This window comes from Rhincodon typus, chromosome 33, assembly GCF_021869965.1.
Source record: "Rhincodon typus isolate 14 chromosome 33, sRhiTyp1.1, whole genome shotgun sequence".
NCBI lineage: Eukaryota > Metazoa > Chordata > Chondrichthyes > Orectolobiformes > Rhincodontidae > Rhincodon > Rhincodon typus.
In genome coordinates this window covers 29,624,994-29,652,657 of record NC_063364.1, presented here as the reverse complement: position 1 = coordinate 29,652,657, position 27,664 = coordinate 29,624,994, and the positions used below count along the sequence as shown (strand labels likewise).

General features: G+C 41.8%; 1 protein-coding gene across 4 annotated transcripts; it reads right to left on the bottom strand.

Moving 5' to 3' along the window:
• Positions 1–558: 558 nt before the first annotated feature.
• On the bottom strand, positions 559–23,173 carry aagab (alpha and gamma adaptin binding protein). Of its 4 annotated transcripts, none has more exons than XM_048616124.1 (10): positions 23,090–23,173; positions 20,767–20,957; positions 15,114–15,210; positions 11,896–11,985; positions 9,998–10,081; positions 8,278–8,360; positions 5,808–5,892; positions 5,609–5,713; positions 4,432–4,481; positions 559–2,408 (listed from the first exon to the last, which is right to left on the bottom strand). In XM_048616124.1, the coding sequence occupies exons 1-10, from the start codon at positions 23,097–23,099 to the stop codon at positions 2,331–2,333; spliced, it is 873 nt and encodes a 290-aa protein (XP_048472081.1). In that variant the 5' UTR covers positions 23,100–23,173; the 3' UTR covers positions 559–2,330. The 4 variants fall into 4 exon arrangements, with proteins under 4 accessions (XP_048472081.1, XP_020390385.2, XP_020390386.2 ...); XM_020534796.2 differs by having other exon boundaries at positions 5,609–5,716; positions 23,084–23,114; XM_020534797.2 differs by having other exon boundaries at positions 23,084–23,114.
• Positions 23,174–27,664: the final 4,491 nt, after the last annotated feature.

Genomic DNA, 27,664 nt, shown 5'->3' with positions numbered 1-27,664 from the left:
GCGGATGCTGTAAATCAGGAACAAAAACAAAGTTGCTGGAAAAACTCAGCAGGTCTGGCAGCATTAGGGTTCTGAGGAAGGGTCACTGGACCTGAAACGTTAATTCTGTTTTTCCTTCACAGATGCTGCCAGACTTGCTGAGCTTTTCCAGCAACTTTGGTTTTGTTCCAAAACAAATGATAGCTGAGCTACTACTAGTGGGACAAAGAAAGGGGTAATGGTGTTGAAATAACAAACCTGGGAATTGTCCTCATAGGGATGCATCCCTTTGCAGGGTTGGATAGGGAGGCCATGGAGAGCAGTAACCACAAAGGTGAGAGATTTAAACTTTACCCAATGCACTAGGAGTCAATGCAGGCCAACAAGAGAATGGACAAATGGGAAAGGAGGTGACTGACAGAAAGCACAGCTAAGCTGATCCAGTCCACAGGATGTCAATAATAGGAGCAGTAAATATTGAACATTGACCAGCATCAAGAACCCTGGCTGATTCTTTTTCTTCCTTATCTAGGGTATAATCTTTCATACAAAAAAAAAACTCAACACAGGAAGCACAAGCAAGGACATAGAGAATTTATTTCATTTCTACACAATAACAATTAGTCATTTTTAAAATCAGGCTTTTTGTGAAATTCTAATAGAATTTTAATTTTGTATGCCATTCTAGATTTCACATTTTGCTTGGAGGCAAGGGCTATTAGAACTGCAAAAATGGAACATTTTCCCATTTTGGTACCTCACACTCTACAAAGTCAGATTAAAGACGAGTTTAGCTCCTAACCACATACCGGAGTACAAACCTCAAGTTAATCTCATTGTACCAATACAATATTTTTCTCATTTCCCATCTCAACGTGTTGCTTTTGAGTCAATTTGGCACCACGTTCACAGCAGTTTTTGTGCTGTGAATATACGCCGCTTTAGGAATTCGATCAGACAGCCGAAATGGTTTTCACACAGTAGTTCTGTGGGCAGAGACAGAGACTGAGACACTCAGTCACATCATCTGTCTGCAGTGAGTAGATTTGAAAGTAGCTTCCATAGGGGTGAGAGGTTTACAATGGTGTACCACCACTTTCCTCAATTGCATTGCCATTTTCCAGCAGTTAACTCCAAAAGGAATAGATAAACAATACACAGATAACAATAAACAGACCAATTTCCAGAAAAATGAGAAGCTTCATAGAGGAGATTTGAGTGTCTCACACCATTGAAATGTGAATATTGATATGGTTGGCAGCAGTGCAATTTTCCTGTTTGCATTTCAACCTTCTTGCAATGAAAAACTAAAAATACCTTACTGTGTGCTTATTGTTGTAGGATTCAGTGTACACTTATTTTTGACATGTAGCAAACAAAGATTTTAAGGACAGCTTCTCTGACATATACAAGGAATAATGACATTTATTTCAGTTATTTTTCCTGTACAGGTGGGTTAACTTTATATTAGATGATTTATTTTATTACAATCTTTTTATATGTTTCTCAATACAAGGTTGCACATTTCAAGCCATTTTAAGTCATAGTTACTAACTATGGCAGGCCTGACATATGAAGAGAGACTGGATTGACGAGGACTATATTCACTGAAGTTAAGATTGAGGGAGGGGAATCACAAAAAAAACCTATAAAATTTTACAGGACTAGCGAAAGGTAAATGCAGGAATGATGTTCCCGATGACAGGGGAATCCAGAACTAGGGATTACTGTCTGAGGACAAGGGGGTGGTAGGACATTTAGGACTGAGACGATACAAACAAACCAGTTAATCAGAGCTTTTGTGCTGAATTTGTAACATATTTACAGACAAGTCACACTGCATTCTTTGTGTTTGAAATTGGTCTGGCACTGGTTAGTCCAATAACACTTTACTAATGTAACCAATCCATAAATGAAACAAGTGCACGAGTGGCAAAGCTACTGTATTACAGAATTCTCTCTGCATAATAAAAATAGACCAAGGACTTGGAATGAGACCGAGTGCATTAGGAATGGGAAGGCTCAAAATATACCAAAACCAGAATCAGTTCATTCACAAGGCCAGGGTCTGAGAAGGTGGTGTAGCCCAGGAGTGGGCAGCGACACTGCTTCCTCCCACAGGACTTCTTAGCTCAAATGTTTAGTCTAATACATAAGTACAGTGTAGATAGGAGAAAACACAGATACAGATCCAAATCTTAACATTCAGTTGATTCAAAACATCGACTTGCATGAAAAACCTTGACCCGGCAACCCAGGGAATGAATTGCTCAGCAAGACCCCCAAGCAAAACACTGGCTTATACACAAAATAAAACCTTTCATCTGAAAAATCTGAAAATAATCAGGTTCTTAGTCACAGTCTTCATCAGATGGCTCCTCAATCTCTTCTCTGTCTCCACCAATAGCCATCCAAAAAGCTTTAGCAACCTGTCAGATGAAACAGGGCAAGGTGTGTGAATATTAAACACACCCCTGCTGCAACATTAAACTACTGCTCATCTCCACTGTAAACAGGATGATCATGAAACAACTTTATAAAGGGGGCAGCATAAAAATGAGCTATCATAAGAAAATAAGGCATAAAATTACCCAATATATTTTGAAATAAATCTATTTTAGAGCTTATTCATTAAAGGTAATTTAGAGTTAGTGCATATCAATGATTTCTTCAACCAGTTTGGCCAAGCCTTTTGCTTGTCTACAGCAACTAAGCTTCAATAAAAATCTAACTTGTCAACTTGAAGAAGCTGGATCAGCACAATAACATTACTATTTTTAAATAAATACACGTGAGGCTTATCCTGAACATGGATACTGGACTTACTGAGCAGTGTGAAAGCAGGAAGACACACAACTAATGGAATGAAAAATTAGGTTCTCTCCATGGACAAACAGGAAAACATAAATGCTAAAAATCTGAAATATTTTCTCAAGAAGTGTGTTCTGGATAATAATTCAATTTCCAATGTTTCCTGCAAGTACTTTGACACCTTCAGCTTTTTACCAGTAGAAAATTATCACAAGCTAGTTAAGTTTAAGGAAGGCTACTTAGCCCATTTTAATTCATCCGCCCTGAAGGATCTTTTACATTGCCCATTAACTGTTCCTTATACATCTAGAGTATGCATCTCCGTGACTCTCTGGAAACCCAAGTAAGGATTTTCTGTTTAGTCCTGAATTTGTCCTTCACTCTTTCAACCTGCATTCCTTCACTCAGATCCTGCAAATTTCTCTCCTTTATGATAATATTTTGGATTTACCTCTTCGGTTCTTGGCACAACCTATATCCCAAGTTTCTCCAATATTTATTCATAACGCAAGATCTTTGACGTGAAGAATGAGCCTCAGACCTTTCCACTGCACTGCTTTCAGCACATTATTGTCTCCTCTATGGCTCTGTTAATGTTCAACGTATGACTGACCAGAGAATTGTAGAATTTGATCATCACTCTCTGTTATTTCTGAATTGATGACTGAGGAAGTAACAAGGACAAAATCTGCCCTGCATGTAGAACAAATTTCCATCTTTTTATCATCAGCTGCAAAAGGAGTTGTACATAATGGGAAAACAGGCAGAAGATTAGATTTTAAGCCACAACCGCATTGGTCACCATCTTTATTGAATGGCAGAACAAGATTGGACGGCGGGGGGGGGGGAGAAAAACAGTCTACTTCTGCTCCCATTTCTTATGTTCTTGTTCTAGTTCTTGGCATTATAGCCAAATAGCTGCTTCCCTCACTGAATGAACTATTGTAAAAATGATTAATGCTTATTGAAGAGTGCTTGTGAACAGTTTTGGTTTCTCCATTAAAAATATAAAAGTGATGGAAAAAAAGTGTTGGGTTCACATTCGACTAGGATGTTCTCAGAGATGAGGGTTAAAACTAAAGCCTTCAGGAATTGGAGCTTTTCTCTACAGAGTCAAGATGACTTTGGGATAATCTGATAGTTATTGAAGAAAAGGCCTTGATCCAGTAACTTGGATTAAATAATTTTCAATGGTAACGAGAGGGTACAAGATTAAGATTAATCACAAAGGTTCAAGGACAAAATAGGGAAGAATTTTCTGCCACAAACTGTTGTTGACAGAGTTAATAAATTATTTTTAAAATGGTGGGAGGTAGCTGCTAGCAAAGAAAACATTAAAAGGAAATGGGGAATGAACAGGAGTGGGATTAGATTTCGTAGCGCAGGAGGAGAAATTGCAAAACAGCAGTGCAAAAGGTCAGTTTGATAACAGTCTCGCCCAACAAAATACCTGCATTAGATTAAGTCCTGTGTACAGCGTACATTTCCAGCAACAGCCGTTTTACTTCATCACATGTTAGTGGCAACATTTCAGATCACAAACACTGGTGTACCTCCCAACTTAGTCCATGAGCAATGCCACAGGTGATTTGCCATGTGTGCAAACACTTGGGCTTTTGTTTAAAGTTTGCAGGTCCTTACCTTTTCTGCATGTAGTTTTCTTTGTTCATGAGGTAATGTTGCTGCTTTGTCTGTTAATGTAAAACAAAGTGTTACTCACGTACGAGTTGGAAGGATTCCTAGACAATTAGTCAAGTGTCAGCAATGTACAATTTAGCTACAAATCTTTCTTCCTCCTCTCTACCCTTCCTTCTTGTAAAGGCAGAGAACCATCTCTATGACTTAGCAACCAGAGGGAGAAAATATGATTTCAACTGATGTAGATACAGCAGATCATTCATAAAAGCAGTACTGCCTGTGCTTATTAACGCACTCAGCTGACTCAGAGTTACAGAAATGTACAGCACGGAAACAGACCTTTTGGTCCAACTTGTCCATACCAACCAGATACCCTAAATAAATCTAGTCCCATTTGCCAACATTTGGCCCTTATCCCTCGAGACCCTTCCTATTCATATACCCATCCAGATGCCTTTTAAATGTTGTAAGTGTACCAGCCTCCACCACTTCCTCTGACAGCTCATTCCATACACACACCACCCTCTGCGTGAAAAAGCTGCCCCTTAGGTTCCTTTTAAATCTTTCCCCTCTCATCTTAAACCTATGCCCTGTAGTTTTAGACTCCCCCCACCGTGAGGAAAAGACCTTGTCTATTTACCCTATTCATGCCCCTCATGATATTGTAAACCTCTAAATGTCACCCCTCAGCCTCTAATGCTCCAGGGAAAATAGCCCCAGTCTATTCAGCCACTCCCTATAGCTCAAACCCTCCAACCCTGGCAACATTCTTGTAAATCTTTTCTGGACCCTTTTGAGTTTCACAATATCCTTCCTTTAGCAGGGAGACCAGAACTGCACACAATACTCCAGAAGTGGCCTAACCAATGTCCTGTACAGTCGCAACATGACCTCCCAACTCCTATACTCAAAGCACCGACCAATAAAGGCAAGCATACCAAATGTCTTCTTCACTATCTTAAAACATACTGATCACAATATATAAATTAGAAATTTCAGCCCATTCCAAGTAGCACATCTTTAAATGTATATTTTGTCACACAAACATTCCAAAGAAAAGAATTGGAGCAATTCGACTAAGTAAAGAGAAGACTTTTGCAGTAGCTAATTTAAGATTCTGTGCAAGTAGGATTAATTTCCACCACCTTTGTGAAAATTGTTTTCCAAGTGTAAAACTAACCTTTCATTTCTTTCAGCTTCTCAAATAGACGCTCAAAATTTTCACAGTCAACCTCACCTGTGGTAAGGGTGGCGAGTTCTTGGATATCCAAATGTAACATAGGATCTGCTGGGTAAACAAACCAACAGATCATGAGCCAAAGGTTGGTTTAAAAAAAAAAAGCAATACTTCTGGAAAAAAAGAAATTGTGTTTCCATACCCATGAAACTATCTGGCTGAAGAGCTGCCACGCCATCTCTATCTTCTGCAAGGGATTCAGCATCAAGTTCTGCAAGGTTGTGGTACTGTATTAAGTAGAATGGTTAAAGTATACATCAATAAATGTTAAACATAAACAGAAAGTGCTGGAGAAAAACTCAGCGGGTTTAGTAGTATCTGTGGAAAGAAAAAAATTTAAAGTTTCAAGTCCAGTGACCCATCTGAAAAACTGTTCTGCAGAAGAGTGACAGGACTTGAAATGTTCACTCTCCAGCAATTTTTGTTTTAGTTTCAGATTTCTAGCATTTACAGTCCTTTGTATTCAAGAATATTAAGTTTACTGTGGGTAAGCTGTGAGATAGCAAGAACTGCAGATGCTGGAGAGAGATAACACAGTATGGATCTGGAGAAGCACAGCAGGCCAGGCAGCATCAGAGAAGCAGGAAAGTTGACGTTTCAGGTCGGGACCTTTCTTCAGAAATGGGGAGGGAGAAGGAAGCTCAGAAATAAATAGAGAGAAGGGGTGGGGCTGGGGAAGGTAGGTGGGATGGTGATAGGCGAGTGCAGGTAGGGAGTGGTGGGGATTGGTCAGTGGGAAGGGTAGGGCGGATAGGTGGAGAAGAAGATGGATAGGATGTATTAGGTCAAGGAGGCAGGGATGAGAGGGAGGGTTAAACATGGGATGAGGCCAGGGATGGGGAGATTTTAAAACTGGTGAAATCCATGTTTAGGCCATCGGGCTGTAGTCTCCCAAGGTGGAATATGAGGTGCTGCTCCTCCAGTTTCCGGGTGGCATCATTGTGACACTGGAGGAGGCCCAGGATGGACATGTCATCCAGGGAGTGGGAGTGGGAGTTGAAGTGGTTTGCGACTGGCAGGTGTTGTTGTTTGTTGTGTACAGAGTACAGATGCTCTACAAAACAAACAGTCTCCGAGTCTACGCTTTCCTGAAGTAGAGGCGGCCACATCGGGAGCAGTGAATGCAGTAGACCAAGTTGACGGATGTGCAGGTGAACTCCTGTCTAATGTGGAAGGTTTGTTTTGTGCCTTGAATGGAGGTAGGGAGTGGGGTGTCGGGGCAGGTGTAGCACTTCCTGCGGTTGTGTTACTGTATTGTGTAGCATCCTTTTTATCTGGGCATCAACAATCTAACACAGACTCCAGACCAACAGCAATATGGTTAACTGTTAATGACCTCAGCAAGTCACTCTAATCAAGGAGCAGTTAGGGTTGGCCAATAAATGCTGGCCCAGCCAATGACGCCCACATGCCTTAAATGAACAAAAAAATTGGTGCAGGCCAGAGTTTAATGTTCCACATATGCAAACTTCATCTAATCAGCGTATTTTGACTATTCATTTCCCTTTACTAAGCTTATCACATAAAACACATCAATACAATTTGCCTTAGCCACACAATGTAACAGCAAACTCCACGTCTAACCACTCTTTGGTTAGAAAGCTTTCTCGTGAATTCTTTATTAATTTAGTGATTATTTTATATTTATGCCCCTTGATCCCAGATGACATTCAATCTTGCAAAATACTGTGCAGTGAACATTGTTCGGTACCTCAATTGAATTTAGACAGAAAGCTTTTGCGGACCATTGAACATTAAGAACATCACAGGTGCACCAATCTGTTTTCCAGCCAAAGTCAGCACACCAGTGCTGTCCAGCAGTTAATTACTGGATCTCATTTAGAAGCGGAAATTTTAACCGATTGTTCTCTTCTATAATCCATATGTTCAGAGGTCAATCTATAGCGGTCCAACAGAGGTCAGCTAACTCAACACTGATTGGAAATGGAACTTGGAATCTCATCATTTGGTAGTATAATGGGTAGTATAATTATCTATAGAACTTTTGCAAGCTTTTTTACTAATTAGAACAATTCTATTTTTTAATCTCACAACGGCCTCAGCTTATTGAGCCACGTAACATGAATAAGTGGAAGGCTTTTGCCTCTCAAAGCAATAGTAAAAGTATGACTTTATTGTATTAAGTAGAACAGCAAAACCTGAAGCTTCAGTATCCTTTCTTAGAAACAGCAAAGTGCTGGGTAGATCCATGATCTATGATCTTTTGAGGAAGGTGACATATTGTGGGTACTGTTTTTCCTATATTCCTTTTCAAGGAAGCCAGTGGAAAAGCCAATATTTTTCATTCTTCTTTTCTTAAGGATATGAAACATTAACTAGTTACTGTAAGTCAATGTCTGTGTAGCTTAGGGCTGTGGAGCCCTAATAAATCATGTAGCCCACCAGTCAATTGTCTCCAATACATCTAAAATGGAACAACGGCCAACTTCCCTTCATATACAATTACTATAAAGATTATAAAGGGAGTGATTACAAGGTTATCATTTCATCTTTAAGCTCTGAAACACTTAGGACAATGACTGAAAACATTTGATAGGAAAACAGCTTGAAATCACAACCAGACATCAATACTTAATTAGTGCATCACTTACTTCCACCTGCGTTTCAGCTTCTGTTTGACAATTCTCAAGCACACCAGTTAAACTACTAAGTATTCCAAAATCTTGAGGCCTATCTAAAGAAAAGAAACTGCGTGTTAAAAGTTTTGTATTAGTTTAAAGACTCATCACCAAATGTGTACTCCATATATGCAACAAATTCCTTTTAAAATTGTGCCAGTCAATGATTCTGTAGTTTGGAGATATGGGCCTCCAATAATCACATTTCAGAATTAGGCATTTTTGTTCTGCCAAACAATCAGGACATTCCAGTCAGCTTTCCTGAGGTTAGGTTTCACAGCATGAGCATTAAGCGTTGCTCAAACTCACCGTTTGTACTGACTGCCATTATTTCAAACTCATGCAGGGACTATGTCCCAACAAGTGGCTGATTAAATCAAACAATAGGTTTCTTTGGCTCCTCCTAATAGGCAGAGATAGGTCGCACTCAACCAGAAAACATTTGTAAAACCCAAAACTAAATGTCCAATGTTAGATGTAATTCCATGATTTGGCAAGCATAGCTGAACAGTCTCGAGTATGCTAATAACCATCCTAGATTGGCTGTTATTGTATCAGTTGAGCTTGTAATGTGGCTCATTTATGCTTGCTAGAAGTTATACAGATTAAAATGCAAGGAACTGTTCCCTGCGAAAAAAAGGAATATCTTCAAGCTTTATGCCCTTTTAAAATTATCCAGCTCGTTATGAAGCTCATAAATTCCAGTTGCTTTCTCCATTGTAACACAAAGCCAGAGCTGACTTGCTAATCAATGAGGACTCCTTTCCTTCTGTCGTATAAATTATTTTGATTGTTTTAAATTTGGCATTCTTGCAGGTGTCTTGATGAGGGCAAGGTGAAAAGCTTTAGCACATATCTATATTTTCAGCAACATTAAAAGTTCTGTAATACCAAGCAACTGTTGAAATATTATTCAATTTGTCCAAGTAGTTACGTTAGGGTAACATGGATTCTTATTTCTCCAAAACAGAGATTTGTTTAAATAGGTGAATTAGGTGTTGCAGTTATTTAGACCCCTTTGATCCTGATTAGGATGGAGGCCCTAATTACTAGCTAGCTTGTAAAATAAATTAAAATTTTGGGCAGTCTCAACGTAGAGCTTAAAATTTATTATCTCAAGAGATCCAAAGGATGGATGGTGTAGAAAATGGAAAGGAGAAAATCAATGTAGTAACGATGCTAGTCTGATATCGGCAAAGATTTGATTTGATTTGATTTATTATTGTCACATGTACCTAAATACAGTGAAAAGTTTCGTTTTGCGAGCAGTACAGGAAGATCATACCATACAAGGACATACAGATCATAGGGTGCTTGAACAGAGCAAGGCACACAAAGTTACGGCTGCACAGAAGTTGTACGAAAAACAAGATCAACATTAGATTTGAAATTTGAGGTCCATTCAGCAGTCAAATAACAGCAGAGAAGAACCTGTTCTTTAACCAGCTGGTACATTGTGTTTAAGCTTTTGTATCTTCTGCCTGATGGAAGGGTTGGAACAGATTACAACTGGTGTGGGAAGGGTCTTTAATGATGTTGGCTGCCCTTCCGCAGCAATGAGAAGTGTAGATGGAGTCAGTGGATGAGAGGTTGGCTGAGTACTGTGCTGGATCTGATGAGTTTAATGTGGACTGAAGAATGTCATTTGGCAACAATAATATGAACTGCTTACACAAACAAAGTTGTTCCATACCTGTTTTCATCTCAACATTTGACCATACATTTGCATTCAAAGCTTGGATAATTCTCGTTACTCCAGTAGATTCAGGAAAGTCATCTGTGTGGACACCAATAGATACTACTGTTACAGAATATGGGAATGCAGAGGTAAAATATAGGTCAATTAAAAACATCCATTAGAAGACAAGCTTTAAAAAAGACTGATGGAGAAATTTTAATGCCACAAAATCGAGTCACACAGTAGAGACCTCAGGTTTGACACAATTTTAATGAATGGCTGACGTGAAATGTTCATTTAATGACAGATTATTTAAATTTCTTCATTGTGCTGCCTTTTAAAAAAATCTAGTTAAGGGCAGAAAGTAGGGAGGGGGTGGGATAGGGAGTAAATGATAGGATAGAGCCTAAAGAAAGAGAACAGTTGGACAGACAAAGGAGTTGAGAACAATCTGGCAGGGAGGGTGAATGGCGACTATTAGTGACTAACAACAAGGTGGTGTGTGATGGCAGGCTATTTGATAACATAGAACTGTTGGTGGCTGAGGAAGGGTCACCAGACCTGAAACATTAACTCTGATTTTTTCTTCACAGATGCTGCCAGACCCACTGAGCTTTTCCAGCAACTTTGTTTTTGTTCCTGATTTACAGCATCCACAGTTCTTTCGGTTTTTAAAAAAAACTAGTTGAGTTAACTTTTCTCCTCTCGTCAGCCCCCAACTTGAATAGACATCCCAGGCGAGAAGGCTAGTTGCTGTCTGGTCTTTATAATAGCACTACTCTAACAAACTTATAATGCACCAAAGTTAGATAATGGTCTTACAGTTGAAAAAACATTTTCAACTCTTCAACAATAGGGAAGAGCCTAACACCTAATAAGTACTTGGTAAGGAATGTACCTCAGAACAATGGCACCAACTCATCCACCAATTCTGTCTCCTTGTATACATTTGAGAACCTTCTCCAAGAGGCAGCAGACCCATTTCACCTGCAACAGTGGGGGTTATCACTTCTAGCTTAAAACAATCTATTTAGCTGCATTAAATTACTTTATCTTAAGAAAGGCTTCAATCAAGATGCCAGACTAGCAAAAAGACAGAGAGGGGCCACCCAGAGTTCCTGGCCACTAATCAATGGCCTTTGAAGGAAAGCACATGCCAATTCCAAAGATGGAAACAAGGTCATTTTTGATGCTCTTGCGTAATTGTTTGAATGGAGATTAAGAGTATACAGCTGTGGGGCACTCAGCCAATAAGTGCTTACCTATACAATACCACCGCAGGAATATTATATTCTACCACTGGAGGCATTTCGGTTAACATTGTACAAAGCCAGAAAGCTCAGTTGGAAGAGTGTTAGACTAAAGGTGCAAAGGTCCTGGCTCAAGATAGGGTTCAGCAGCTCTCAAAGTACATGAAACTTATAAATAGACATGAAACTTACAATAGAATAAAAAAAGACACTTATTACACTGGTTTGTAGAGTTAAGAGCTACTACTAATTTGTAATGTCTCACTTTGTCAATAAATCTGCACTTTGTAAAGATTGACTTCTGGTCTACTCCTTCACCAACTGGTTGTAACAAGTTTTGTATCAGTTGTCAGAAAAGCCAGCAACACTGTTCAGCTTCATGGCAGTGTGGCCAAATGGCAAGGTTCTGGAGTGCTAGTGACAGATATGTGTTGCTGTCCCAAAAAAGGTCAGCATTTTCATGAGGGAGGGAATAAGGAAATTGTAGTAAAACAGAAGGAATACCTAATCCAGGGTTATTTTTTTAAAAGACAGAGCTCTCAACCTTGCTAAATGCAATAATTTATAATGGGAATGTTGTATTTTCACTTTAAAGAACAGTTTCTCCAGTTCACGCCAAAATACTAGAATACTCTAAGAATTGTTTTGAAATGCAAAACCAACCTTCTTCATCTGGCAAATCTTCTGGATTGAGCTCCACCAATTCAAACCCATATTTAATACACCATTGCTGTGCTGTTTGCCTGCTCACCCCTGGAAGAGAAAGGGTAATCAGATAGCTTAACCAACGCGACTAAGCAGAATCCACTCACAATTTAAAACTTTGACATTTTAAAGTGTAATTTTTCTTCATATTTTCTGGCAGATGTACACTTGAAGGCAACAGATTGAGGCACTGCAGCTTCCACTGTTATGATTCATTTGGATAATTTGTGTCAATTCTTAGTTCAACAACTGGATGGAGCATCATGGAGAATTTGCTCAAGGTGGAGCAAGCTAGAAATACAAACATTCTGTCCTTCCAGGCTTAAATCAAACCTGCTTAAAATCAAATAGTTTCCATTCCCAGTTAGATCGACTGATTATAGGCTATTACAACAAAACTATATAACATTAAAAAGGTCCCCGTCTGGTACAATCCAAAAACTAAAGAATTCTCAATGTGGTCTAACTTGTCATTTAAGAGTCAAACACTGACTTGTACTGAACCTAATACTTTCCTGGCTAGACACTTATCCTTTACTCTCCACACACTTTAGGGCATTCAAAGTTATACTGTCTGTTTCTTACAATGCACCAAGTCCAGTTCATCAACCATTCTTGTTTGCACTGAATTATATGGGCTTCGAATTTAAAACTTTCTTCCTAGTGTACATATCCCCTCATGGCTTTGCCCTTCCCTCGGTCATTACTGGTGTTTCTGGGATTGTGTTTTGCAACTTCCCTGCAATTCCGAGAACATCAAAGATCTGCGACCTTGCCTACAATGTACAAGGAAGTGTAATTTGAATAATCAGGACTACTGATCAGTTTTAGGATGACTGAACAGCTCTAGCATATTTACCAGACACGAGAGATCAAATACAGAGATTTGTTTTTGCATGAACATTAAACACTGTGTGCTTAAGCGTTGGGGGCAAGGCTCAAGTTCCAACCTGTCCAACCAAAGGCAAGGATGCCACTAACAGAGCCAAGATCACAACAATAAAATTAATTCCTATTTTAAAAAGTATAGGAATAGGCATTGGACAAAGCAGATGATCGACGGACCTTCAAAACAACTGAAGACTACTGGATGAGCAGAAGAACTTTCTTACATCGCCAACAAAAGGTAAAAGGTAAAGGCACCATAGTCTTACCAGACCACAGGGCTGTCTCACTGGAGACAGCCAACTGGTGCTGGTTTAACTTGAGGGTCACCACAACTCAGGTGAGGGAAATGGTTGAGAAGGAGAGCCCTTCCTGGTAACATCAGAGTGCAGGAATTGAACCCATGCTGTTGGTATTACTCTGTATAGTAAATCAGCCATTCAGCCAACTGAGCTAACCAATCCTCTACATTTCTCTACATGACTGATTGTTGGGTTTTCTTCTCTCACAGTTAAGTGAGTTAACATTTTTCCAACAGCTCTATCACCTGCGCTTCCCAAAGCCACCTGTGACAGTCCAGGATTTTGGTGAATTGCCAGTATTGAACAAGACAGGCATGGCATAAGCAAGATGTAAGACTGTCATCCTTTTTCCAATACAACTTAGATATATTTCCCTTTTGAAAAACCTAAAGTGCACGGTCAGGTCTGGGGTCAGTGAGTATAGTTAATCACATAGAATGGAACCGTGGTGGACAACATGCAAAATCCACTGCCAAGCTCTCCTTCAGACTATCATTTTGAAAAAAAAGTGTTACACTCAGGCTTGGCCCCTCCAATAGTGACTGTATTTAAATTACAACTAATGCATTTGGGCTTATGTGTGTATTAATGCTAATTGCAACAAAAACAGAAATTGCTGGTGAAACGCAGCAGGTCTGGCAGCATCTGTGGGGGGAAATGTTTTGCATCTGGTGACCTGCTGAGTTTTGCCAGCAATTTCTATCTTAATGTTAGTGCTGTATGCAGCTAGTTGGAAGAATTGTACTTTCATGTACATTAAGACAAAGTCTGGATGTGCCCTGATAGAAGGAGACACTTGACCTTCAAACAAATAATATGCTTCTTGCCTTCCCTGTCAGCCGTGATAAATGAGCAGACCAAGCCCAGGAAATTCAGAAGTAAAAAATTACAAACCTGAAAATCTGAAATAAAAACTAAACATGCTGGAAATATTAAAAGGATTGTGACCTGGACTATTAACTCCATTTCTCTCCCCGTGGATGCTGCCAGACTAGCTAAATATTTCCAGCATTTTGTGTTTTCATTCTAGACAATTCAAACCCATTGGTGTTTAATTTTCTTAGTCACTTGTGTTTGATTGTTGTTTAAATCTTTATAGCTCTGAAGGCTTTAAATGGCTATTTTTAGTGTCCTAAGTCAGTACACCTACCAACTATACAATTTATGAGCCATACACAAAAAATGGGAATACTCATTTAAATTTTAGGAGGTTTCCAAAATTTAGTGGTACAAACTTAAAAGACAAAGAAGCTTGAACATTCTTGATCTATGGTGTCAACCCTACATAACCTATGTTTTGTTGAGCTGGGTACAAAGTAATTTACAGTCCCCTTTGCAAATTTCACTGAAGCCAAGTCCAAATCCTGGTTGGAAAGAAAGAAGAAACAAATGAACAAATTTCACTGTTCAGTTCTATTATTGAGTTGGAAAAAGTCACAAGGCTTCATTTCTCAATTTTCCCTTTTCACATTTGTGTACATCGATTCATGATGCCAAACATTCCTGGAGTTCAATATGGGTACCAGTAATTTTCCAAACCTCCCTCAAGTAGGTCAATCCTTACATCAGTCTAGGCAGTGATTGTTTACAGGATACTTGACCGTCGAAGGCACCAGTCAAGCTTAAACCTAATTCCACTTGGAGGCCAAGCACACGTGCCTTGCAGGAAGTGTAAGCGGATACCCATTCGGGTCAATGGTCTTCTTCTGCTAAGGACACAGATGAGATCAGCAAACCCAGCAGAGAATGGAGATTAACCTTGTTTTCTCCTAGTCTTTACAGCTTTGCACAAAAGAATCCAATGCATTTTACCTATTAAGCCACCTGAATTCAGCACCATTAAACTTTTCACTGAGCTCAATAATGGCATTTTACACAACCTAACTTTAGAAACAAGCCTCATTTCTCAATTGACTAGCCAGTAATGACGGAAATTAAATTCATCCAAAACCCCCAAATTTATACTCATTTAACAACAGAATACAATACCATTGTCTGAAACTCTGTCACACACCAGAATCAAAACCTCAGGGGTCCACTCTTGAGTCAAAGGAAGCCAAGTGGATACCTCATCAAGTCCCGTTTTCTGAGGAAAAAAGTAGAACTCAATGCTAAAAACATTAAAAAGGTCAAAGCTGTATACTAAGAAAATATTAACCAAGTTTCCAAATTGGCACAGGTAACAAATCTAAGCCTCACCTCAGACGCACACCTAAAATGGGTGAGCTCATTAGTACTCCAAAAACAGGATAACAAAAGGGAAATGCTCTTGCTAGAAAAAAAGACTCATTCAGATATAGTAGGAACTGCAGATGCTGGAGAATCCGAGACAACAAGGTGCAGAGCTGGATAAACACAGCAGGCCAAGCAGCATCATAGGAGCAGGAAGGCTGACGTTTCGGGCCTAGACCCTTTCTGATGACCCTTTCTCATTCAGATAAATGCCCAAAGCAGCTTTAAAACTGCAGCATTCTCTAGCAAAATAACTGGAAGTTTTACTTCATTACTTGTGCAGAAATTGCAAACTGCTGTGAATACGTATGTGTAATTTGTCAGATTATTTATTACTTAAATTTTCAAGTGATAGTAATTAATGCACAATGCTTCTCGACAATTACAAACTTTTTCTGAAATTTTTCACATTAAATATGTTTTGCTCATTTGCATTCATCAATATGCTTGTTCACATTTCCCTTCCCCTAACCATGCAGCATGGTGTTCAGGAATTTCTGATCTTGAAATAGAAGTGTCAACAGTGCACACCAAACTGGGCACATGAGCAAACAGCAGCAGAAAGTCAAGAAAAATAAATGAAATTGAAGAATGATCAGTTTCATTGGTGAAAAAGGGCGTTGTTTTCTAGGAATTTCAGAAATGATGCGGTTATGCGCTCTGACTTGAAGTTAGTTAAATTAATCCCACTCAAGTTCCCTGTGTGGGGTATAGCATTGTGATTAAGCTTCTTATAATCAGCACTTATCTAAGTATTTTAGTTTAGAAATTCACAGAACATGGAGCAGTCATGTCATGAATGCTATAGTTAGACTTATGAAGTTCCAAAAGGCTGGGTGTTTTAAAGGAGGATAGCTGGGATTAGTCCTCCACTTAACAGTATTCCCTGTTCTTGTGCTGTACTGCTCTATGTTCTAGATCTGTTTTCCACACATTACCCTCCCTTGTCACAAATTACATTAGCAATCAAAATAACTGAAAAAGAATCAATGTGAATCTTGTACAAAGTTGAAATTTCATGAAATTAAAAATTCAGAGTTTGAATCTGTTTACAGAAGGAAACTATTTAAATTGGTTGAAGTATGCAAATATAGATTAGCAGGAATATAATCGTGCCATTTGGTGTGAAAATGGACGTGCCCTTCATTGTGAATGATTGAAGGCCAATTGTTTTTATTGAAATGCTTGTGGGGAGAAGCAATTATCCCCACCTGCCATCATCAAACTGACACAACTAGCGTGGATATAGGGATAGTTGGAATAATTGTTCGGAGACAGAACAGAGATCGAGAGGAAAGAAAATATAGGCTGGAGCCCAGAGATAAGAATTGCCAATGCTGGAGTCAGAGATAACACAGTGTGGAGCTGGAGGAACACAGCAAGCAAGGAAGCATCAGAGAAGCAGGAAAGCTGACGTTTCGGATCGGCACCCTTCTTCAGAAATGGGGGAGATGGAAGGGAGCTCTGAAATACATAGAGAGAGGAGAGGTGGGGCTGGGGAAGCTAGGTGTGATGGTGATAGCTTAGTGCAGGTAGGCAGTGGGGGGGATTGGTCAGTGAGATGGGAGGAGCAGATAGTTGGGAGAGAAGACGGACAGATCAAGAAGGTGGGGATGAGAGGGAGGATTGGTCATGGGATGAGGCCGGGGGTGGGGAGATTTTGAAACTAGTAAAGTCCACATTGAGACCATTGGGTTGTGGGCTCCCAAGGCGGAATAGGAGGTGCTGCTCCTCCAGTTTCCGGGTGGCATCATTGTGACACTGGAGGCATGTCATCCAGGGAGTGGGAGGGGGAGTTGAGGTAATTCACTACTGGAAGGTGTTGTCATTTCTCGCAAACAGCACGCAAGTGCTCTACAAAGCTGTCTCTGCGCCTCCGCTTGGTCTCACCAATGTAGAGGAGGCCACATCGGGAGCAGCGGATGCAATAAACCACATTAGCAGATGTGCAGGTGAACATCTGTCTGATGTGGAAGGTTTTTTTGGGGCCTTGGATGGGCCCACCACTGACATCACTCCGCCCACCACCCCCACAGCCACCAGCTCTACAGCCAACCCCAGCCCCAAACCCTGCCGGGTCTTCACCATCCCCGAAGACCTCCTCCTCACTGAGGATGAACGGTCAGTCCTCAGTAAAGGACTCACCTTCATTCCCCTCCACCCACACATCAATGAATACCGCTCATGCTTGGATGTCGAACAGTTTTTCCGGCGCCTACGCCTCCGTGCCTATTTCTTTAACCGCGAGTCTAACCCACCCTCTACAGACCCCTTCTCCTGGACACCACCCCAAGGCCTCCTACCCTCCCTCAACCTCTACATTTCCAACTGCTGTTGCGACATCGATCGCCTCTCACTCACACTAACCTCTCCCCCACAGAATGTGCAGCCCGCCGCTCCGACCCTAACCTCACTATCAAACTCGCAAATAAGGGAGGCGCAGTTGTGGTATGGCATACTGACATTTACATTGCCGAGGCCAGGTGCCAACTCTCGGACACCTCCTCCTACCGCCCTCTCGATCATAACCCCACCCTTGCCCACCAAAACATCATCTCTCAGACCACCATAACCTCATCACCTCAGGTGACCTCCCGCCCACAGCCTCCAACCTCATCAATTCCCAAAACCCGCACCGTCCATTTCTATCTCCTTCCCAAAATCCACAAACCCGACTGCCCCGGTCGACCCATTGTCTCTGCTGCTCCTGCCCCACTGAATTTATCTCCGCTTACCTTGACTATTTTCTCCCCCTCCGTAACACCCCCACCCCGCCCCGGTCCAGGAACTCCCCAACCACATCCGGGACACCACTCACGCCCTCCACCTCCTCCAAGACTTCCAATTCCCTGGTCCCCAACATCTCATCTTCACTATGGACGTCCAATCCCTGTACAGTTGCATTGCCCATGCAGGTGGCCTAAAAGCCCTCGGCTTCTTCCTCTTCCGCAGGTCCAACCAGTCCCCCTCCACCGATACCCTTAACAACTTCTCCTTCAACTCGTCCCACTTCCTACAGACTAAGGGGGTGGCTATGGGAACCCGCATGGGCCCAAGCTATGCCTGCTTCTTCGTAGGATACGTGGAACAGTCCCTCTTCCACACTGGCCCCATCCCCCACCTCTTCCCTCTGCTACATTGGCGACAGTATCGGCGGCGCCTCGTGCTCCCACAAGGAGTTTGAACAGTTCATCATCTTTCCTAACACCTTTCACCCCAACCTCAAGTTCATCTGAACCATCTCTGATACTTCTCTCTCCTTCCTAGACCTCTCTGTCTCCACCTCTGGTGACCACCTCGAAACTGGTATCTATTTCAAGCCCACCGACACCCACAGCTACCTAGACTACACCTCCTCTCACCCACCTTCCTGCAAGAATGCGATCCCCTGCTCCGAATTCCTCCGCCGCATCTGCTCCCAAGTCCTCGTATTTCAAGGAGTGCAACTTATCCCCACTTCAGTGGTCGAAAACGCTCTCGACCGCACCGCTTACGTTTCCCCCACCTCTACTCTCACACCCCCTCCCCGTAACAAAAACAAAGACAGAATTCCCCCTTGTCCTCACGTATCACCCCATTAACCTCCGGATTCAACGTATCATTCTCCGCCACTTCCGCCACCTGCAATCTGACCCCACTACCAAGGATATATATTCCCTCCTCACCCCTATCTACTTTCCGTAGGGACTGCTCTCTCCGTGACTCCCTCATCCGCTCCACATTCCCCACTAGCCCCACCACCTTTCCCTACAACCGCACGAAGTGCTACATCTGCCCCTACACCTTCCCCCTCACCTCCATCTAATGCCCTAAAAAAACCTTCCACATCAGACAGATATTCACATGCACATCTGCTAATGTGGTCTATTGCATCCGCTGCTCCCGATATGGCCTCCTCTACATCGGTGAGACCAAGCAGAGGTTCAGAGACTGCTTTGTAGTGCACCTGCGCTCAATTTGCAACAAACGACAACACCTTCCAGTCGCCAACCACCTCGAATCCACTCCCAGTCCCCCCCGCCCAACCTCCCCGACTCCCTGAGTGACATTGCCGTCCTGGGCCTCCTCCAGTGCACAATGACGCCACCCAGAAACGGGAGGAGCAGCACCTCATATTCCGCCTTGGGAGCCCACAACCCAATGGTCTCAATGTGGACTTTACTAGTTTCAAAATCTCCCCACCCCCGGCTTCATCCCATGACCAACCCTCTCTCTCATCCCCACCTCCTTGACCTGTCTGTCTTCTCTCCCATCTCACTGACCAATCCCCATCACTGCCTGCCTGCACTAAGCTATCACCATCCCACCTATCTTCCCCAGCCCCATCCCCCTCTCTATTTATTTGAGCTCCCTTCCCCCTCCCCCATTTCTGAAGAAGGGTCCCGACCCGAAACGTCAGCTTTCCTGCTCCTCTGATGCTTCCTGGCCTGCTGTGTTCCTCCAGCTTCACACTGTATAGACTAGTGCCCAACTTGTGACAAATCGTTGCATTCTTGGCCACAGCATCAATATGATGTTAAAGGGAAGGTCTCTCACTTGATGGTTCAACTGGTTGAGGCATTAAGGCCAGGTTGATGCTGGGAGAGCCACCTGCGAAGCAAGCCCATCTCAGCCAGTGAGACAGTACGGATGTTATAATTTATCTTTTCATTCCTGACTGGCAGAGAAATTCACTATCTAGTGACTGCCTACTCAAAAACTTTTGCAAGGACAGCAGTTGGACTTGGCCCCCTTGCTTCTCCAAAGATGATTGCTAACACTCAGTCTCAGTTCACATACAAAAAAAAAATCTATTTGGAGAAAATGCTTGAAAATACGCATGTCCTAGCAAGGAGTCAGTGCTTTCAGGTGAAGTTAGGGAAAATGTTGGCAGAAAAAGGTACAGCACATGCACAATATGACAAAGTGCACACATAGGATGCAAATCAAAGTCAAAAACATCAGTGTTTGATTGAGCTATGACGAGTATAATCAGTGTAGTTTCATTAAGTACCCATATACAGTCAAATACAAAGTCCAGGTCATAATGCTGATGCACAGTCCACATTAAGTAATCAATATACAAAATTCAGCACTTGGCATGAACTCGAACTATAGTCTAAAAAATCTAAATGTACCTTAAACCTGGGTACCTGGGTGGAAATGAATTTTACATAGTTGGGGTTCAAGTATTTCTACTTTATGTCCTCCACAGTTTTACTGAACATGGTCAAAGATTAGAACAAATTTCAATTGAAGCACAGGGCAGAAATCAAGAGATCAAGATTCCAGTAATTTTAACCTGGCTTAGAGTCAATCGGAGGCTGCTCATTGATACACCTGTGTAGGACAGTACTCAGGATAAGAGAAAAACTACGCCCAAGCAGATAATAAAAATCTAATAATAATAAAAAAAACAGGGTTTCCTTACTGTTGTGCTGTCAAAGTAAATCAAGAAGGCCTCCACTGAGTCAGCAATCTCCTTTGTCAGGATGAATTTATTGGGAACCACACAGAGATGAACAGTAGCAGTATAATATTTGTTATCAATCGTCCATGGGTAGGATCGGACTGCGTTCCTGGGATCAGACAATTCAGGAAGGTCATCTCTTCCAATAATGTCTAAAGACGGGAGAGCAATAAACATAAGTTAATTAAAAAGAGAACAGAAAAGTGGGAGCTGACATTAAATTGATGCTGCACTGTTTGTACAAAGTGCATTTTCACAGACTTGAAGATCGCAACTTTGATTACTAATTCCTTGTCCAGTTGGCTGACATCAGTTGAGACACTGTAATGGATATGAGACCTCCTAATTCTGCAGGACATAGGAAAATAGAGGAGAAGAACCAAGGGTCTGTAAACCAGTTTCTAATTTATGAACCCTAATGGAAGAGATGATGTAGTTTTGGATAGATTAGTACCAAGACTCAGAACGAAGGCACGTATAAAGAATGGTCATTTAGAGATAGAGAATTTAACAGGGTGTCAGATCCTGGATTATCAACAGAACAGGAGCAGAGACATTTATTTGAGAAGAGAAACGAGTGTCCTTTTTACCAGACCAGAAAGTAAACTCCATGACTCCCTTGTCCGCTCCACACTCCCCTCCAGCTCCACCACACCCGGCACTTTTCCCTGCAACCGCAGGAAGTGCTACACCTGCCCCCATACCTCCTCCCTCACCCCCATCCCAGGCCCCAAGAAGACTTTCCACATCAAGCAGATGTTCACCTGCACATCTGCCAATGTGGTATACTGCATCCGCTGTACCCGGTGTGGCTTCCTCTACATCGGGGAAACCAAGCGGAGGCTCGGGGACCGCTTTGCAGAACACCTACGCTCGGTTCGCAATAAACAACTGCACCTCCCAGTTGCGAACCAGTTGAACTCCCCCTCCCATTCCTCAGACGACATGTCCATCCTGGGCCTCCTGCAGTGCCACAACGATGCCACCCGAAGGTTGCAGGAACAGCAACTCATATTCTGCTTGGAAACCCTGCAGCCCAATGGTATCAATGTGGATTTCACAAGCTGCAAAATCTCCCCTCCCCCTACCGCATCCCAAAACCAGTCCAGCTCGTCCCCGCCTCCCTAACCTGTTCTTCCTCCCACCTATCTCCTCCTCCCACCTCAAGCCGCACCTCCATCTCCTACCGACTAACCTCATCCCACCCCCTTGACCTGTCCGTCCTCCCTAACTCCCCACTTACACTCACCTTTACTGGCTCTATCCCCGCCTCTTTGACCTGTCTGTTTCCTCTCCACCTATCCTCTCCTCTATCCATCTTCTATCCGCCTCCCACTCTCTCCCTATTTATTTCAGAACCCCCTTCCCCTCCCTCTTTTCTGATGAAGGGTCTAGGCCCAAAACGTCAGCCTTTCTGCTCCTATGATGCTGCTTGGCCTGCTGTGTTCATCCAGCCCTGCACCTTGTTGTCTCAGTAAACTAATGAAATTTTGCAACCCACAATGGGTTAGGAGTTCCAAAAATAAGGATAATGATAATTCCTTTCCTGTTTGACCCAAAAATTTGTGTCAATTTTCCTTTGTAACTGTCAAAAATTAAAAGTCTTGTGTGTAGCACATTCCAGGGTGATAATTCAACTATAACGTTAGAATTTCTTAGCCAGCGCCAATGTTACCCAATGCAGAAAATAACTAGCGTGTTGGATTTACATCAAAGGATGTAACACTGTACTACATTACAGTTGCAAAGAATATTTAAACTTCAAGTTTGTGGACTTTATTTTAACGGTAAATGGTAAACAAAGATAATTTTGAATGTAATTGCTGAGACTAAAGGATAAGGATGGTGATGCACACTAAAGCAAATTATCACAATTCAGATCCCACAGCAAGACCTGCTTGATAGACCATATTCTTTTTTCTTCTTTTGTTTACTGTAGACGTCAGTGACTGAACCAAAATCACAAAATGTACTTTCAACAAAAAGAACATTAAAGTTGACTATACGGAAGGGATTACACTATATAAGAATTACTGGAATGAAATCATTACAAATATCAGAAGGAAAGATTCATCCCTTCTAACCCAACATTAACCGCCTTAGAGATAGTCAAACCTCAATGAAGAGCCATTCCTATTTGGCATTATAGTTCTTTGTTCAACTGGCATGGCTGTAATTGGTTTTCTTTTCAACAAAGTTCTGTTCATTCAGTCAATGCAATTTCCTTTAATTAATGTCTATTCCAGAAATTTTGAAACAAGCAACTGAAGCAGCTCACTATTACCACTGGACATGACTCCTTAAACGCACATCTTCAACAATCTTGTAGGATGTCTTCTATGACACCTCCACAATGCTCCGATTCTGAAGTTTTCTCCTAATCAAGTCAGGACTCCTCCCTGTATGTCCTGACTGTTTTGGAATCTGAACAACCAATATCACCCTCTGCTGTTAGGCATCTTCTCCGAATAAACCTATGTTTGACCCATTTTCTTTCTTTCTCTGGGTTGTAAACCTGGGTCAGCAAACATCTTAGCAATTATCTCCCTGGGGGAAGCTTGCTAGTCATTTTTTTTTAAAAAAATCACATGATTTCTTCAAAATATTGTTTTTAGGTCACAGTTCAAAATTTGGAAGAATTTTTAAAGCAAAAGATAAAACCATGACAGAAGAGAAAACCAAGAATCAATTTTTCCTTCAACTTAGAACTTCAATTTCCAAACACTAATGATGAGCTTTCATCACAACAAACATGTGCCAGAGGCATTTAAACCTTCAAGAAAAACAGAACTCTCCAACAATGAAGGAGCTCAACCCTTCAATTCTTATTTAAATAACTGCAAATTTCAAATTCCATTCCAAATACTAAGTTTATATTGTATTCTCACTACCTGCATAAGCAGCATAAATACACCACTCTATGTCCACAGTCCTTTGTTGAGAAAATTTAGTGGATGTATCTCTGAACATACTTTTCACCATGCAAAGATGCTCCTTTAAATTCAGTACAACAAGGTGCAGGGCTGGATGAACACAGCAGGCCATGCAGCATCAAAGGAGCAGGAAGGCTGACGTTTCGGGCCGAGACCCTTCATCAGAAAAGGGGGAGGGGAAGGGGGTTCTGAAATAAATAGGGAGAGAGTGGGAGGCGGATAGAAGATGGATAGAGGAGAGGATAGGTGGAGAGGAAACAAACCGGTCGAAGAGGCGGGGATGGAGCCAGTAAAAGGTGAGTGTAAGTGGGGAGTTAGGGAGGGGATAGGTCAATCCAATTTCAGTGTTGGGCAGAAGTGTAATCGTTGGTGTTAACAAAGCAGTAACCTTCATTTACAAGTTGACAAAAGGTTGGCAGGATTTCAATTTTCACACCACCTCAATCTCAATGATCATCCATGATCATATTGAATGGCATTGCAAGGTCTGAGTGATTGAATGGCCTACTCCTGTTCCTCGCTTCTTTGTCTATGCTTCATTGTAACATAACATTAATCAACCACATGCCCTCCTACTACTTTCACTATAGAAGTGATTCTGCCACCCAGAATTGTCTCTGAGGCAAAAAATTCAAATAAAGCAAAACCACAGCAGTCTTCTGTTCCTCCTCGTCTTGGTTTATACTATGAACTGCTTCCAAAGGGATCATTCCTGCTGTATAATCCATCTTATCTGCCAAATCTACACTGCCCACAATACGGAATAGACTTGAGAACAAGGAATGACTGCAAACCTAAAATCATGCTTGGCAGTGTGTCCAGGCTCTTTCTGATATTAAAGGATAAATTACACACATTAGTAATGGTACAAATGCATTACTGACCTGTATGCGCAAATTGTGAGATCAGTTCCTTCCTAGACATCCCCAAAGCGGAAGAAGCTGACCCAAGCATTTGCAGCTGCTAAATATTCTGTACACAGTGGTCAGCAATATTTCCCCAAGGACAGACTGTGCCATTGCAGTTACAGTTCAACAGAATGTCCACACTGTGGCCTGTGGGCATGTTGAGCCCTGCTCATGTAGCCACAAAGTCCAGGGAACTCCATTCTATTTTTAGTTCTGGTTGAAGTTTGCATTGCTGCAAGCTTGGATAGGATTGTCCTTAGCATTGTTGCTTCAGTACTTAGATGAAAAATGCTTGATGTGTTAATATCTGCAGTCTAATATACAAACAAATTAATGGTAATATTGATTTCAATTTTATATGCACCCATGAAAGTCCATAGTTGGAAGCAAAGAACTTGGAAGAAACTCGTATATACAGGAGGCAGTGAGAATAATGTCTGGGGATCCAGGTTCGGATCCTGCCACAGCAGACTGTGGATTTGAATTCAATATAAAATATCTGGAATTAAGAATCTACTGATGACCACGAAACCATTGTTGATCGTCAGAAAAGCCCACCTCGTTCACTAATGTTCTTCAGGGAAGAAAATCTGCGCAAATCTTCAGCTAGAAGTGCCAAATGGATGATCCATTTTGGCCTCCTCCAAATGGTCCCTAGCATTACAGAAACCAGTCTTCAGACAAAAATTGAAAGAACTGCGGAAGCTATTAATCAGGAACAAAAACAGAAGTTGCTGGAAATGCTCAGCAGGTCTGGCAGCATCAGCGAAGAAAAGTCAGACTTAATGTTTCGGGTTCAGTGACCCTTCCTCAGAACGGAGGACCCGAAACGTTAAGTTTGACTTTTCTTCACAGATGCTTCCAGACCTGCTGAGCTTTCCCAGCAACTTCTGTTTTTGTTCCAGTCTTCAGCCAATTCGATTCACTTCGTGATATCAAGAAATCGTTGGAGGCAGGGGATGCTGCAAAGGCAGTGGGCCCCAACAACATTCCAGCAACAGTACTGAAGCTTGTGCTCCAGAGCTTGCCGCTACCCCAGCCAAGCTCTTCCAGTGGTTACAACACCTGCGGAAAATTGCCCAGGTATTTCTTGTCCACAAAAAGCAGGACAAATCCAACCCAGGCTATTATTACCCCATCATTCTATTCTCGTCACTAAAGTGATGGAAAGTGTCAGCAATAGCAATAATTTGCTCAATGACACAGAGTTTGGGTTCTGCCAGGGCACTCAGCTCCTGACCTCATTTCGGCCTTGGTTCAAACACGGGTAAACGTGCTGAATTCCAGAGGTAAGGTGAGAGTAACATCCCTTGACATCAAGGCTGCATTTGGCCGAGTATGGCATCAAGGAGCCCTGGCAAAACTGGAATCAATGGCTATGAGGGGGCAAACACTCCTCTGGTTGGAGTCATACCTGGTACATAGGAAGATAGTTGTGGTTGTTGGACACCAATTATCTTCTGCAGGAGTTCCTCAAGATAGTGCTGAGTCCCAACCACCTTCAACTGTTTCATCAATGTCTTTCCCTCCATCATGAGGGCAGAAGTACGGATGTTCACCAATGATTGCACAACATTCAGCACCATTCACGATTCCTCAGATACTGAAGAAGTCCATGTCAAAATGCAACAAAACCTCGACAATATCTACACCTGGGCTGAAAAGTGGCAAGTAATATTCATACCATACAAATGGCAGACGATAATCATCTCCAATAAGAGATAATCTAACCATTGTCCCTTGACTTTCAATGGTGTTGCTATCACTGAATCACCTACTATCAACATTCTTGGAGTTACCCACTGACCAAAAACTCTATTGGACTTGCCACAAACAGTGGCTACCAGGGCAGATCAGTGTCTAGGAATACTGCAGCAAATAACTCACATCCTGACTTCCCAAAGCCTGTCCATTATCTACAAGGCACAAGTCAGGAGTATGATGGAATACTCCCCACTTGCCTGGATGGGTGCATCTCCAATAACACTCAACAAGCTTGACACCAGCCAGGATAAAGCAGCCCACTTGATTGACACCGCTTCCAGAAGCATCCAATCCCTCCACCATAGATGCTCAGTAGCAGCAGTGTTTACTATTTACCAGACACATTGCAGAAATTTAAAGATCCTCGGACAGTCCCTTCCAAACCAACAACTGCTTCCATCTAGAAGGACAAAGCCAGCAGACATATGGCTGCACCACATACAAGTTTCCCTCCAAGTCACTCACTATCCTGACTTGGAAATATAATCACCGTTCCTTCAGTGTTGCTGGGTTAAAATCCTGGAATTCCCTCCCTAAAGGCATTGAGTCAACTTACAGCATGTGGACTGCAGCGGTTTAAGGTAGCAGCTCACCACCACCTTCTCAAGGGCAACTAGGGTTGGGCAATAAATGTTCGCCCAACCAGTGACCTCTACGTCCTACGAATGAATAAACTTAATTGAAACAGAAAACACTTGCTAAATTAAGCTAGAAGATATTTAAAAATGAGAAGTAATATCATTTCTTATTCATGGACACAGCAGCATAGGAGCTTCAAACTGGGGAGTCTCTACTGGGAAAGTCATGAGTAAAATGCATTACAGAATAGCTTTTAATTTTGCTCGGGGGTATTTTAATTTAATCATTAGCAACATGTAAATACAAGAGACTACGTATGTATGCTCTAGTACAATTAGAAGGAGAAGGCCCTTTCCAGCAGCAAAATTTAAACCAGACAGATGGTGACAGATGGTGAAAGAGGCAAACAATGTCATAGAGAATAGCAATGCAAAAGGGAGTCCTGACATGACAGTGGCAGCCTCTTCGTTATCCTCAAACTGCGAAAATAAAAAAATCTGCAGCAACCAAAATAACACAAAGAAATAACACAAAATGACCACTGATTGCTTAAAGAAACAATTTTAAAACAACTTGAGAATGCCTTATGAGGTTTTCAACCAAAGATGTCAGATGGGTCACTCAGTAGAATGATGAAGCTTGAGTAGTTCAGGTCACAGATTTTCTTCCTGTGGG